Here is a 14749-nt window from a genome sequence, read left to right on the forward strand (position 1 = left end):
GAAACTACAGCTAAATCCAGTCTTTATTTCTGAACAGTATCTACTTAAACTCTTACTTGTTTTGCTGTGGTGGCAAACTTGGTGGAATAACCTAGGAAAAGTCCTAGCCAGCAGGCAACTACTTTAACTTTTTCTTTCCCATCAATTCTTTGTAACCCCTCTAGACCTAAGTTTACAGGTCCCTCAAAGCACCAATGCTTCTAAATCAAAAATGCTTCTCAGAGACTTCCAGTGCTCTCTGCTTTGTCTTCAAGATATATCATCCCTATACTTGGAGTAGAGGCAAGAGAATGGGGGGGTTAATAGGGTATACTGGGGTAAGTTGGGTATATGTAGTAAGTTGAGTAGATGTAGGATGGGTGATCAAATTATTATTGAGGAAATTACATTCGTGTCTCAGTAGATGGTTAATAATAATTTACTGATCTGAGTATAATGAACTGTGTTCATATGGGGGAAAAACGAGGGAAGTCTAACAGATAGGTTTATTAGCCCCTATACATATGGGACTTAATACTAACCCTGGTATTTTATTGTTTGTGTTTTCTGATATAACTATATTTGAAAGTTGCTGTTTGTTTATTCATGCTTTTTAAGCTTATATTTCTGTTCTGAAGTTTTGCTTGGGAGGCACTAGGGTATTTTTTTTAAGGACCTGGAATCTAGTGAAGTCTAGTAAAGATGAAAAAGCTGGGCCAGCCCTTTGTAAATAGTGGCAAAGAAGACCCCAGTATGGGCACCTGTAGTAGTCAAACCCTTCATACCCTCCAGTAGATGTATCTATGTAAAAAAATACCACAGTGGTTTTAATCCCTTGTCAATTTCTATCTATTACTATCAGTTTGTACTATTCAGTTGGCACATTCTGCTTTATCAACATGGTTTTTAATGATTGACCTTTCTTTATACTCATAAACTGTGATGTAACCCTCAAACACTTGATTCATTTTCATTTGACTAGGGTGGTGGAGAAAATAACCTGAAGAGTCATAGTCGCACCAATAGTGGTATTAGTTCAACAAGTGGTGGAAGCACGGAGCCCACGACTCCCGATAGTGAGAGACCTGCTCAAGCTCTCTTAAGAGATTATGGTTAGTCGTGTTTCTTTTGAAATTCAAAGTTTAATAGAATGACTTTAATGCTTACATTTATAAAACAAAAACATTAAAAATTTTAATGTTCATGTTTTTTATGTACCTTAGTGTAGTAGAGAGGATGTCAGTCTTAAGCTAAGAAAAAGAAAACAAATCTTTTTAATTTAGCTGTATAGCTTTTGGGTAGTATATTAGATTTGGGGTAGTATATTAGATTTTATAATTGATGGTAATGGGTGATCAGGAAACATTTCTGAATTCTCTACTATGTGTGGTGGTAGAGAACCAAGTAAGATGTGGGCTCTGCCTCAGAGCTCACAGTGTAGTGGCAGAGATGTCCAATAAGGCAGTTATTGCAGTGTGGCAAGGAGGGTGATGGGGGATGTATTAGATAGCAGCCCAGAGGAAAGCGTGTCTTCATGTTAAAACCTGTGTACCCCCTACTATAGCTCACTAGATTCATTAGCCCTGAAACATTTTTTTTTTTTGTCCTGCCAACTAAAACATTTGCCAGCCAAGCATCCTATACAAGGTTGTCCCCTACCTTGGGCAGTTGTTTTATGGGTTCTGTGAGTTTGTGGGTACCTTTATGTTTTTCTGCACAAGTACTAACGGTGTATTGAATCTATGAGCACTTATCCAACTAGATTGGAGTGATATCTAGATTCTTAGATGTGAGTTTAATTTTTTAATCATCTGGAGAGTTCATGAGCCATGTTCATGAGGTTCATGAGGCATGTCATGAGCCATGTTCGTGAGTTGATGAATTCATGAGGCATGTTTCTATGGTTTAAGTTTGCAACAAGTATCCTTGAACATGTCAGATATATAAAGCCATTATGTGGATATTTGACACATTTAAATATTATATTTGTGAAGAAGTTATTTAAATTATTCACTGTGTATGTAGATTTAGGCATTCTATAGGTTGAAAATTATTTTTCATGCTTTCTAAAACATCTTTAAGCTAAATAAATTTTTCAATACTAGCTGGGGGCAGTGGCTCACGCCTGTGATCCCAGCACTTTGGGAGGCCAAGGTGGGCGGATCACCTGAGGTCAGGGATTCGAGACCAGCCTGTGAAACCCTATCTCTACTAAAAATACAAAAATTAGCTGGGGATGGTGGCAGGCAACTGTAATCCCAGTTACTCGGGAGGTCAGGGCAGGAGGCTCGCTTGAACCCGGGAGGCAGAGGTTGCCGTGAGCCGAGATTGCGCCACTGTATTCCAGCCTGGGCAACAGAGCAAGACTCCATCTCAAAACAAAACAAAACAAAAACAAAGAAAAAAAGAAATTTTTCATTACTGCATGTGTTCTAATATAAATGTTTTAAGTGATTATTGTTTGTTTTAGCATTTTGAACTGGTGTTAGTGAGCTCTGCTTGTAATGTCGTAAACTATTTTTTACTAAGAAATCCTGATTTGTGTTAGTGTCGCATGAGTGTCTCTCTTTAATGATCATTCCTTTTTCTGTTGTCACTGCCCTCTTTCTGATAGGATCGACAGGTATAATGTCCCTAAAGCTTCCTTTATAAATTCAGTTTAATTTGTCCTTATTTAATTTTTCCTAATTTCCTACTAGCTAACTAGTGATTGCTTTTAAATATAGATTGGAGCCCAAATAAAAATACGTGTGGCTTGGTTATTTAATTTTTTTAGAAGTATTAAAGTAATCCTGGAGAATTAAATGTTAAAGTGTGTTTGAAAAGGCATTGCATGTGAGTTTTGATGGCTTAAACCCTGTAAGTAATTTCAACAGATGCTTGCTTTAGAGTACTTCCCAGCGTCTGAGGAGGCTGTAAAATTAGAATTCTTTCCTCTATAAAGTTTGAAGGAAATGATTGATAGCCTTTTCATCACTCTTTTTGAAAATGTACCTCTCTATGAGTTGATAATTTAGAAACTTTAAGATTTACGTTGTTATAAAAATGACACTGAAACTGCCAAATCCCACAGTTGTGTGAAAGTGCATGAACCAGGAGCTAGAAGCTGCTCTGGTCTAGCACATATGCCTGTGCACTGTGTAGTTGGGCTTGGCACTCAATCCAGTGGGGTGGGGAACATAGCACTGTGTGGGTGCCCGTCGTTCTCACTGTGGCTGCTGTGGTCTGTGCCTAGTGGATGCTGTGCTTCTCGTTACTAATGCTTAGTTGTTTTCCCTCCCTGTGGGATGTGGCATTGGGGTTATATCCTAGCTCTTAATACAGATTCAGCTGCTGGGCTCCTGATTCGCAGCATTCATCTCGTCACCCAAAGACTCAACTCCCAGTGGCGCCAAGACATGAGCATATCACTGGCAGCTTTAGAGCTCCTCTCTGGCCTTGCAAAGGTGAGGAAGACAGTCCTTTTATTTTAACCCAACAGCCTTGGGCCGTGGTTCTTTTTTCTGTATCTCTTGACCCCTTGTGTGGGTATTTTAGTGTTGCTCATACTCAAACATAGTTTATATCCAAAGTGTGCAAAGTTAAGCCTCCAAGTGATATTCTATGAAATGAACTTTACTTTTTAAAATAGATTCAAAAAGTATGAATGAGATTTTTACTGTTAAATTATAGGAAACATTTCAATACTTGTCATTTATTTATTTGCATATGATAATAAAATACATATTGATTTTGTAAAAAATGGTTATCCTAATGTATACCATTTGGGATTACCTGTGGCTCTGCCATCCTCCATTATCAGAGATAAGTGAAAATTGGCTACACTTTTTTTTTTTTTTTTTTTTGAGACAGAGTCTTACTCTGTCGCCCAGGCTGTAGTGCAATGGTGCAAACTCAGCTCACTGCAGCCTCTGCTTCCAAGCAATTCCCCTGCCTCAGCCTCCTGACTAGCTGGGATTACAGGCATACGCCATCACAGCTAGCTAATTTTTGTACTTTTAGTAGAGATGGAGTTTCACCATGTTGGTCAGACTGATCTCGAACTTCTGACCTCAAGTGATCCACCCGCCTTAGCCTCCCAAAGTAATAGGATTACAGGTGTGAGCCACTGCACCCAGCCTTAGCTACACTTTTCAGATTTCTTTCACAGCCATTATTTCAGTTTTGTGGAAACTTAGAACTTGGTGGTCATTTGTGCTTTTCTAAGTGTATTCTTTCTTTTGAGATGAAATTTGTATAATATAAAATTAGCCATTTAAAAACAATTCAGTGACTTGACACATTCACAGTGTTGAGCAACTTCTACTTATAGGTCTAAAATGTTTTTATCATCCCTAAAGGAAGCCCCATACCCATGAAGCAGTTTTGCTTCAGTCTACCCACCCCACTCCTCTGACAACCACCAGTCTGCATTTCGTCTCAATGGATCCACCTATTCTGGACATTTCATATAAATGGAATCATACAATGTGTGACCTTTTGTGTCTGGTTTCTTTCACTAAGCGTAATGTTTTCAAGTTTCATTTATGTTGTAGAATGTGTCACAACTGTATTCCCTTTTATGATTGGATAATATTTCATTGTGTGTATATACCCCAGTTTATCCGTTTATCAGTTGATGGACATTTGGGTTGTTTTAATCTTTAGGCTGTTGTCAGGTAGTGCTGCTGTGAACATGTATGTACATGTATTTGTTTGAATACCAGTTTTCAATTCTTTTGAATGTACACCTAGGAGCAGAATTACTGGGTCATACAATAACCCTATGTTTAACTTTTTGAGGAACTGCCAAACTGTTTTTCATAGTGACTGAATCATTTTACATTCCCAATGTATGAGAGTTTCACTTTCTTTGCATTTTCTCTAACGTCTAAGTGTTTTCTTATCAGTAAGATGAGCAGGATTATCTTACATATAATATATAATTGAGGAAATATAGAAAATATTTTGTGAACAAAAAGTTGATGAACAGGTGCTACTGTCTGGGATGATACGGTTCAAATCCTCGTTTTTTAGTTGTGGGAATAGGTGTCAGAGGCTGTGACTTACCTAAGCCATAAGAAACAAAATAAGCGATAAAACCTAAGGTGTTCTTACCACCACTTAGAGTTTACCTCAAAGATCCTCCAGAATGGACATTGTAATTTTGCGAGAAGCACTTACTGGTACAGAAAATAAAAAAACAGCCATTTGTGAGACACACAGGACCGCACTGCTGTCTTTGAGAGCAAGGTACTGTTTCCTGTGACCTTTAGGACACTCAGTAGTAAGGAATAATTAGTCCTAGATGGAGCACTGCTCTGGACCTGCCTAACAATTCATAAAGGGCTAACACTTCCTGATTTCATGATTTACTGTAAGGCTACAGTAAATCAAAACAGCCTGGTATTGGCATAGGGGTGGACAAATGGATTGGTGGAAGAAAATAGTATATCCATACATAAGTGGTCATCTGATTTTTGGTGCAAAGGTAATTCAAAGGAGAAAGGATAGTCTTTTCAACCAGAGGTACTATAAAACAATTGGATATTCATATACAAAAAACAAAAAATTTTGATTCATACCTTGCACTGTGAACAAAAATTAACTCAGACTGGCTGGGCACGGTGGTTCATGCCTATAATCCCAGCACTTTGGGAGGCTGAGGCAAGATGAGATCAGTCTGGGCAACATAGTGAGACTTTGTCTCTGTTACATAAATATATATGTATAAACTAAACTATAAAACTTCCAGAAGAAAACAGGAGAAAATCTTTGTGACCTTGGGATAGATTTCTTAGATGTTACGCTGTAGAAGAACAAACTGGTATGTTGGACTTCAAAATTTAAAACTGCTGTTCTTTAGTAAACACTGTTAAAAGAATGAGATGACAAATCACAGGCTGGGAGGAAATGTTTACAAAGCATATATTTGATGAAAGATTTGTATTCAGATTACATAAAGAACTCTCAGAACTCAATAATAGCCTTTCCTTTTGGTGGTGCACAGCAGCAATATGGCAGTGAAAATTTCTAAGAAGAGGAAGTTTGATAGCATCTTAAGAAGTAAACTGAGCGAGTTCTTCACTCAGAAGCTTGCAGAAGGTGACTACTCTGGGGTTAAGGTCCAAGTTGTAACAACCAGGATAGAAATCACTACCTTAGCCTCCAGGATGCAGAATGTTCTTCGTGAAAAGAACCACCGGATCTGTGAATTGGCCGAGGTAGTTCAGAAGAGGTTTGGCTTCCTTGAGGGCAGGTAAAGCTTTATGCTGAAAAGGTGGCCTAAAAGAATTCTCTATGCCATTGCCCAGACAGAGTCTGTACTGTAAACCACTATTAGGGTTTGCTGTGAGGAGAGCCTTCTGTAGTGTGCTATGGTTCATTATGGAGAGTGGGGCAAGGGCTGCGAGTTCATGGTGTCAGGGAAACTCTAAGGACAGAGAACTGAATCCATGAACTTTGTGTGTCATCTGATGATCCATAGCAGGGACCCTGTTAACTGCTACATTGATACCACCATCTACCATGTGCTGATAAGACAGGGTTTGCTGCACGTCAGAGTGAAGCTCATACGTTCTATGCCCAAGTGGTAAGATTGGCCTTAAGAATCCCTGCCTGACCACGTGAGCACTGTGGACCCTAAAAATGAGATACTATTCGCCATGCCCATCTCAGGACAGATTAGGAAGCCATGCTCTACCCAGCCCCAGCTGCGTAATAGGGTCTCCTTGGCAGCTGGATCTGGAGTCTGGATGTTGCCTTGTAAAGACTTTTAATAAAATCTTTTAAGAAGACAAAACACAACAACAAAAGCCCTTAATAATACAACAAACAACCCAATTAAAAATTGGGCAAAAGGTTTGAATAGATGTTTTATCAGAGACGATACACAGATGACAAATAAGCATATGAAAAAATACTCAATATCATTAATTATTAGGGAAATGCAGTTAAAACCATGATGAGATACCACTGCAAATCTCTTAGAATGGCTGAAGTATAAAAGACTGGCCATACCAAATGTTGGTGAGGATGTGGAGGAACTGTTGATGGGAATGTTAAATGGAACCACCATTTTGGAAAACAGCTTGGCTGTTCCTTAAAAAGGTAAGCATACACCTACATATGACCCAATAATTCCACTCCTAGGAGATAAGAGAACATATATCGATACAAATACCTTGTACATGAATGTTTATAGCAGCTGTAATTATAATATCCAGAAGCTGGAAATAACCCAATGTCCGTTCATAGGTAACTAGATAAATTGTGGTATATCCATGTAATGGACTACTATTCAGCAATATAAATGAATGAACAATTGATACACCCAAAAGTGTAGCTAAATCTGAAAATAATTATGCTGAGTGAAAGAAACCAGACCAAAAAAAGGTACATATTGTATGACTTTTAAATGATTTTATTTCTTTAAACTCTAGAAAATGCAAGCTAATCTATAGTGACAGCAGATCAGCAGTTGCTTAGGGAGAGGGGCAAAGAGGAGTAGGAGGAAGGATTACAAAGGTGCATGAAGAGATTTGGAGGTGATAGATATGTCCACTGTCGATTGTGGTGATAGTTCACAGGTGCATACTTATGTCAGAATTGACCAGTTGTATACTTGAAATATTGGGCAATTTACTGTATGACAGTTATGCCTCTGAGCAGCTGCACAGAACTTTCTGCAGAACCTAGAGCATCACTGTGAGGTTGGGTTAGGGGTTTAAAAATGTGCCCATGTTCTTTCAGTCTCTGGCGATGATGGACAGGTGTACCCAATGGGTTTGGGTTTTAGGGCATGAAAAACTATGCTAAAATGAAATACTGTTTCAGCACTTGAAAAATGCCACTATTTTGGGGGGAGTATTACAATACATCTGAAATAATCTGTTCCTATATATACATAATATAAAAAAGCAAGGCTTCCTGTAGTGTATCACATTGTCAAATAGGTCAAACTTCAGTGCAAATGCTTTGAAATTGGTACAGTAATTCCTGGCTGATTGTTTTTGTTCTCCAAATGAATATGCTTAGGTAAAGGTGATGGTTGACTCAGGAGACCGGAAGCGAGCCATCAGTTCTGTGTGCAGCTACATTGTGTATCAGTGTAGTCGGCCAGCTCCTTTTCACTCTAGGGATCTGCACTCCATGATAGTGGCAGCTTTTCAGTGTCTCTGTGTCTGGCTGACAGAGCACCCTGATATGCTTGATGAAAAGGTGAGTTTATTTTATTTTAAACCATTAAGTAAAAACAAAAATGTGTGCTAGCAAAATGCCTTTTGAAAGAGAATATCTAAATTTAAATACAGTATTGTACACTTTATAAACTGAAAATACTTGTTAGATTACAGTGAAACACTTGTCCTTTTGGGTACAACTTGAAAACTGTTCATTTTGCTTACATTTGGTTGCAAATTAAGTCATAGAGAAATTCTTTAGAAAGATGGGACCTTGACTAATTTATCTGAACTATCAAGACTGTTGTTTCTTGAAAGGATGGTAGCCTGGAGATAGCTAGTAGGCACTTCGGTCACCCTTCACCAAACAAAGAAGGGCAGATGATTGCCAGGCTGCAAACCTAGAGCACAGCTTGTCCTAAAGGTTGCTTCTATGGAAATATGTTACTCCATACTCATTTCTTCACTCTCAAGTGGACGCAGATAACTAGTCCACGTTCCCTACCATTGTTCCACGTAATGTCTTCCTTATAGGGAAGCAGGTGTTATAAGGAATTTACAGTGCAAATAAAAGGAGAGATCATTCGATATTTATGGAGACCTTTATGTAGTTTAAGGAATAATATTGTTGATTAAATCTTAGTCATTTTCATTATGGCTTCTGAAGTTATAATACCAGAAATTACCTAAAAATGTCAATGACAAGATTTCCTTTGGATATTAATAATATGTCTTAAACCATCTCCCTCACTTTGATAGCTAAGTCCAGAGATGCTGTCTGTCTCTCTGTGGTTACACTATCCCAGGCTTAACTGAATTATTATTTAATCTCTTTGGTTTGTGCTTTTGTGATTTACAGTCTTTGGTAATTTAACAAGAAAGTTGAATTGAATTTATTTATCTAACACTCTAAACACCAAAATTTAGTTCTTTAAAGAGAAATTGGGGGGTGGGGGTGTAAAGTTTATTGTATTACTATGAAGTTAATATATACTCATTAAAGAAATTAGCAAGAATCTGGAGCCCTTCCACCAAAACACAACCACTGCTAGCATGTGGATGGATTTCCTTGTCTTCTCATGAGAAAGATGTGTTACAAAAATTGATCTGCCTTTCCTGCTTTTAGGACTGCCTTAAGGAAGTACTGGAGATTGTGGAACTGGGTATCTCAGGAAGTAAGTCCAGGAACAGCGAGCAAGAGGTCAAGTACAAAGGAGATAAGGAGCCAAACCCTGCATCTATGAGGGTAAAGGATGCTGCTGAAGCCACCCTGACATGGTATGGAAGTGACCGCACAGGGATTGTGCCTAGGAACTAGATGGGGTTAGCCGTGATCCATGTTGTTTCCTTTCCTTCCCGATTGTTCAGCATTGCGTTATGCAGCCCCTTTAGGATACTTTTTCTCCAGAAACAAAATGGAAAGAAAATCTGTATATATTTTTTTACCTGTTTTTTAGACCAAAAGAAACTAGGAACTTGGGATTGAGAGTTTGAGTTCTTCTTTTTCTATACCATTTGATGTTAATTCAAGTCATACCGTGTTAGAGCTAGACTTACTGTACCCCCTCACTTTGATGCTAAGTCCAGAGATGATGTCTGTCTCTCTGTGGTTACACTATTAGATCTGCTTTACAGCTCAGTGGTCTGTATTCTCTGCTATACCATTTATATTATATAGTATAGGTTCATTCAACCAAGATTTATGAACTCTCCTAAGAACTGAGAATAGGATCATAAAGATAAATCTGATTTAGTCACCATTATGTCTACCATCTTGTCTGGTAGGGAAGATAAAATAGGAACACAAATAGCTATAATATTAGGTGGAAAATAAGTGCTCCAAGAGAAGAGGTATAAATAAAATGCTAGGGAGTTGGAAGGAAGAAATGAATACTTCCAGATAAGGGGAAGTCAGAGTAACATTCTTAGGGAAAATGACATTGGACCTGACTCTGAGAGGATGGGTCAAGTTTGAGCCACAAGCCAGAGTACAGGGTGGGTAAGAAGGCACCAAGACTGCTGTTTTGAGCATTTTGGTGTAGTAAAGGAGTAAAAACAGGGAGTTTGGTATCTTGAAAAAGAGTAGCGGAGAAGGTTGAGAGAGTTTATGTTTGGCTTGTAAGTGAGCATAGTGGAAAGAGGGAAGGAAGGCAGCTTAGCCACATTTGTGGACTGAATGAAACAGTTAGTGAAGATTAGGTGGAACCATAGTACACATGGAAAGATGAGGCTAATGAAAGGACATGTGCAGATGAAGGCTCAGAAAATGTAAAAGCAGAAAGGAGGAGTGGCAAGTCAGTCTGGGCTGGGGCATCTTGGTCTTAGTAAAGCAGGCAAAACCGCTTGAAAATGTGTGTGTAAGTCAGCCCTTACCAAGATCCCAGCATCTTCTACGAGTTTAGTGGCCTGTTGCTTACTTGGGACATGCACAATGAAGTTGGATTTGTTTCTGTTCCTGTGGGCTTAAGTCATTCAGTGAAGTTTTAGAAGAGTGCTTCCTGTCATTTAGTCCTGCTCACTATGCAAATACTGGACTTTCGGTGACTTTATGGAGGTTTGGCAAATAGCTAGAAAATAATATTTAAAAAAATGTGAGTACAGCTACTGAAACATGCGCTTATGCTGATGATGAATACTAGAAGTAATACAAGTTCAGAAAGAAGACCTTATGTGGGCCAGGGGAGCCTTAAAAGTGCCATAGGCCCGGGCACAGTGGCTCATGCCTGTAATCCCTGCACTTCGGGAGGCCGAGGAGGGCGGATCACAAGGTCAAGAGATTGAGACCATCCTGGCCAACATGGTGAAACCCCGCCTCTACTAAAAATACAAAAATTAGCTGGGCGTGGTAGTAGTCCCAGCTATTCAGGAGGCTGAGGCAAGAGAATCGCTTGAACCCAGGACACGGAGGTTGCAGTGAGCCAAGATCACACCGCTGTACTTCATCCTGATGACAGAGTGAGCTTCCATCTCAGAAAAAAAAAAAAAAAAAAAAAAAGGTGTCATGGAACTAAAACTTGATGTATGTCTTGAAGAGTAAGAAGGATATGGAGAGAAAGGAGGGGACATTTCTCATTATGCAAAAATAAGCTTGCTCCATCCTAGCCTGGACGGGGTGTTCTATGAGTGCATGACTGGCAGTGAGGATTGCATATGTGCTCAGGGTGAGTAGAGTCTTGGGATGCTTCTTCTCAACCTCACCAGTAAGCTAGATGGCTTATCTGTTTCTCTTCAGCTGTCTTGTCTCTGCTAGCAACTCGACAAATGGTATCTCCAGTTTTCAGTCTTAACTGTCATCATGAAACGTGTCCCTAACCAGATTTCTGTGTTCTCTCACAATTGCTTTGTGTTGGTATCATTGCTGTTTGCCAGTTATGCAAACACAGAACTTTGGCTGTTTGTCTGATTTGTCTTTCTGTCATTCCCCATGTAAAGCCAGTGACTGAGTTAAACAGGTTTTATTTTTGTAAAGTATTTCCTCCATTCTCTCCAACCTGGATAGCATCCTAGTCCAGGCCCTCCTCACTTCTTGCCCAGTTGCCCTATTTTTGATCTCTTAGCCCTTCTTGTTCATCTTTTATTCTATTGCAAAACTCATCGTCCTTAAGCACAATTTTGATTCTACTGCTTGAATGATTGAAAACCTTGAGTAGATCTGTTTCCTTCTTTGTCTAAACTCCTCGATTTGGTTTTCAAGGGCACCATCTGATCTTTTCCACCACTGCTTTGCAGCTTATCTCTTCTGCCATTGTCAGGCCTGACAGAGCACTGTGGCTATGAACTGGCTGTGCTTACACCTGTTTATGCTCTTCCCCTGGGTTTCAGGACCTCTTTTTTCTTCCTTTGGCTACATCTTCCACTGTTCAGTGCTTATAGCAAATCAGGCTACCTCCATGGGGCCTTTGGTTATTCCGCTTCTAAAGATGACTCTTTTCTGCACTTCTGTGCTCATTCTCTCTGACCCTAATGCACAGCGTGGAATTTTATACTGTCATGATTATACCTGGTTATGTGTGATGCGTGCTAGTGTTGTCTCCCCAGTCTTGGTAGAGAGCACGTTGGCCTCTTTGCCAACACAATGCTGAACACATAGTAGAAAATTATGGAGTACAGATTAGCTGGTTAGGTTTTTTTCCCCCTCTGTGTACACTAATACAAATTCAGGATTAGGGCTCTTGGAAGTCATTTCAACAGTCCCTTTTCCTGTCACCTTTAAGACATGTGTACCAAGTTATTTAGCCTCTAATTTGGAGATTTTCTAACCCCCAAGCTTGCCTATTTCATTTTGTTAAAGACTTGGTACTTTACATCGAGCTAAAATCTCTCCCACTTCTATGCATTGGTTCTGATTCATACTTTTGATCATTAAATCCTTTTTGTCCAGGCAGTAGCAGTATCCAAAAGCAGTCCTCATGTTCTCTCTGGTTCACTTCCGCCATTACCTTCAGTTTTTTTTTTGTTTGTTTGTTTGTTTGTTTGTTTTAAATATTACAAAGATTCAAGTACCTTTATCATCCTGGTTATTCTTAACTGGCATAGGTTTGACTATGCGCCTCTTACAGGTGGTTTACAGAGTATAATACTCTATTATTATTTTTTTTTTTCTTGAGACAGAGTCTCACCCTGTCATGCAGGCTGGAGTGCAATGTCATGATGTTGGCTCACTGCAACTGCTGCCTCCCAGAGTCAAGCAATTCTCCTGCCTCAGCTTCCCGAGTACCTGGGACTACAGGGGCGTGCCACCACACCCTGGTGATTTTTGTATTTTTAGTGGAGACGGGATTTCACCATGTTGGCTAAGCTGGTCTGGAACTTCTGACCTCAGGTGATCCACCCGCCTCGGCGTCCCAAAGTGCTGGGATTATAGGTGTGAGCCACTTGCACCCAGCAGAGTACAATATTCTAGATATGTTTTAATGATCTTTAAACTCTGTATAATATTACGTTTTCATTAAAATGTACTCAGACTGCATTGCATTTTTGAGAACTTGGTGATTTGCATTAAGTCAACTAAAATCCTTGAGTTTTTTTTCACATGTTTACCTTTCATCTGTTTTTCTCATCCTGTACTTGTTTGGGAGTGTTTGAAAGTAATGCACAGAACTTTACATTTAAACCTGAAATTTCTTCATCTAAGATTTACCTCATTATTTTTAGTCTTTAAGATTCTTTTGGATCTCAACTGTTTCTATGGTATATTATCTCTGCAGCTCAGCTTTTGGTCAACTGCACATTTAATGAGCATACCCTGTGTGTTCTAAATACATTGATAAAAATATTGAACAGATGGACTCCCAAAGCACATTGTCAGAACATTTCCTTCAAGTCCACAGGGATTTTTAAATCTATCTACAAGTTCATGATATTATATGAAACAGCATTTCATATAATATGAAATGGGAGTAATAATGGTATATGGGAATAATAGTGGTACCTATGAGAATAGGATTGTTAGGATATTATGTGAATTGTTGTGATATGATATTATATCACATAATATTATAACAATTCCATCAGATAGGTACCATTATTATTCCCATTTTGTAATGAAGGAACTGTAGCACAGAAAGAAAGTATCTTGAAACAAAGATTTTATCTTGTGATTCTAATATCATCCACCCCTTCATATGCATCTCATTTGGAAAACCAGTATTCCACAACACATTTGTCATCTCAAATCTCAACTTGAATGGCCTCTCCTCTTTCACTCTAAGGTGTGAACCCAAAGATCTCTAACAATGGAAAGGAACATTGCTCAACAGATTATTTTTCTTCCATTTCCTCTCCTCCTAAAAGGAAGACTGCCTCAGAACTTCAGGGACCAGGAGAACTTGGCATTAGTTCAGGCCTCTAATGGTTTGCAGAAAATAGGAGAAACACCAGGAGATCAATAATGAGAAAATATGGCTTTTAAACACCAGGAGATCAATAATGAGAAAATATGGCTTTGGTTTTCTAAAATGGGATAGAGATGGTTGTCACAAAACATATGGAGCCAGGCGCGGTAGCTCACGCCTGTAATCCCTGCACTTTGGGAGAGTGAGGCGGACGGATCATGAGGTCAGGAGATCGAGACCATCTTAGCTAACACGGTGAAACCCCGCCTCTACTCCGCCTCTACTAAAAATACAAAAAACTAGCCGGGCGTGGTGGCGGGCGCCTGTAGTCCCAGCTACTCGGGAGGCTGAGGCAGGAGAATAGCATGAACCCAGGGCGGAGCTTGCAGTGAGCCAAGATCGCACCACTGCACTCCAGCCTGGCTGACAGAGCGAGACTGCCTCAAAAAAAAAAAAAAAAAAGAGCATGTGGAATATGAGCTTGCTGTATTCCATGCAAGATTCTAAGATGTCAAATCAAATAGGTTGCCTGTAAGGGAGTAGGTCACTGAGATCAAATTATACCAGCTTAACCGTATTTTCTCTTCTGGATATGGACCAGACTGGAAAGGCAGATTAAATGTCTCTGAAATAGACATACAAATATGCATCTGGGGTAAAGGGCTTTTTAATCTTGGAGGGGAGAGTCTGGACAGTATGCCATGGCATTCACTACAAGGAGTAAATCTGACCTGTCGAGAAGCATGGCTGTGGTCCATTAAAATTCAGAAGAGTGAA

The 14749-nt window shown here is 39.4% G+C and overlaps 1 protein-coding gene across 8 annotated transcripts in view; it reads left to right on the plus strand.

The window, feature by feature from the left end:
• LOC116270809 (ral GTPase-activating protein subunit beta-like) overlaps window positions 1-14749 on the plus strand; it is an 80396-nt gene that overhangs the window by 33472 nt on the left and 32175 nt on the right. For 4 of the 8 annotated variants that reach the window (XM_031656767.1, XM_031656761.1, XM_031656760.1 and 1 more), the window contains 5 exons: window positions 962-1091; window positions 2594-2602; window positions 3292-3425; window positions 7996-8178; window positions 9265-9416. In XM_031656767.1, coding sequence (XP_031512627.1) covers window positions 962-1091; window positions 2594-2602; window positions 3292-3425; window positions 7996-8178; window positions 9265-9416 — 608 coding nt within the window. The remainder of the gene's footprint in view (window positions 1-961; window positions 1092-2593; window positions 2603-3291; window positions 3426-7995; window positions 8179-9264; window positions 9417-14749) is intronic. The other 4 variants (XM_031656762.1, XM_031656766.1, XM_031656763.1 and 1 more) reach the window with 3 other exon arrangements.

Source organism: Papio anubis, chromosome 16 (genome assembly GCF_008728515.1).
Source record: "Papio anubis isolate 15944 chromosome 16, Panubis1.0, whole genome shotgun sequence".
NCBI lineage: Eukaryota > Metazoa > Chordata > Mammalia > Primates > Cercopithecidae > Papio > Papio anubis.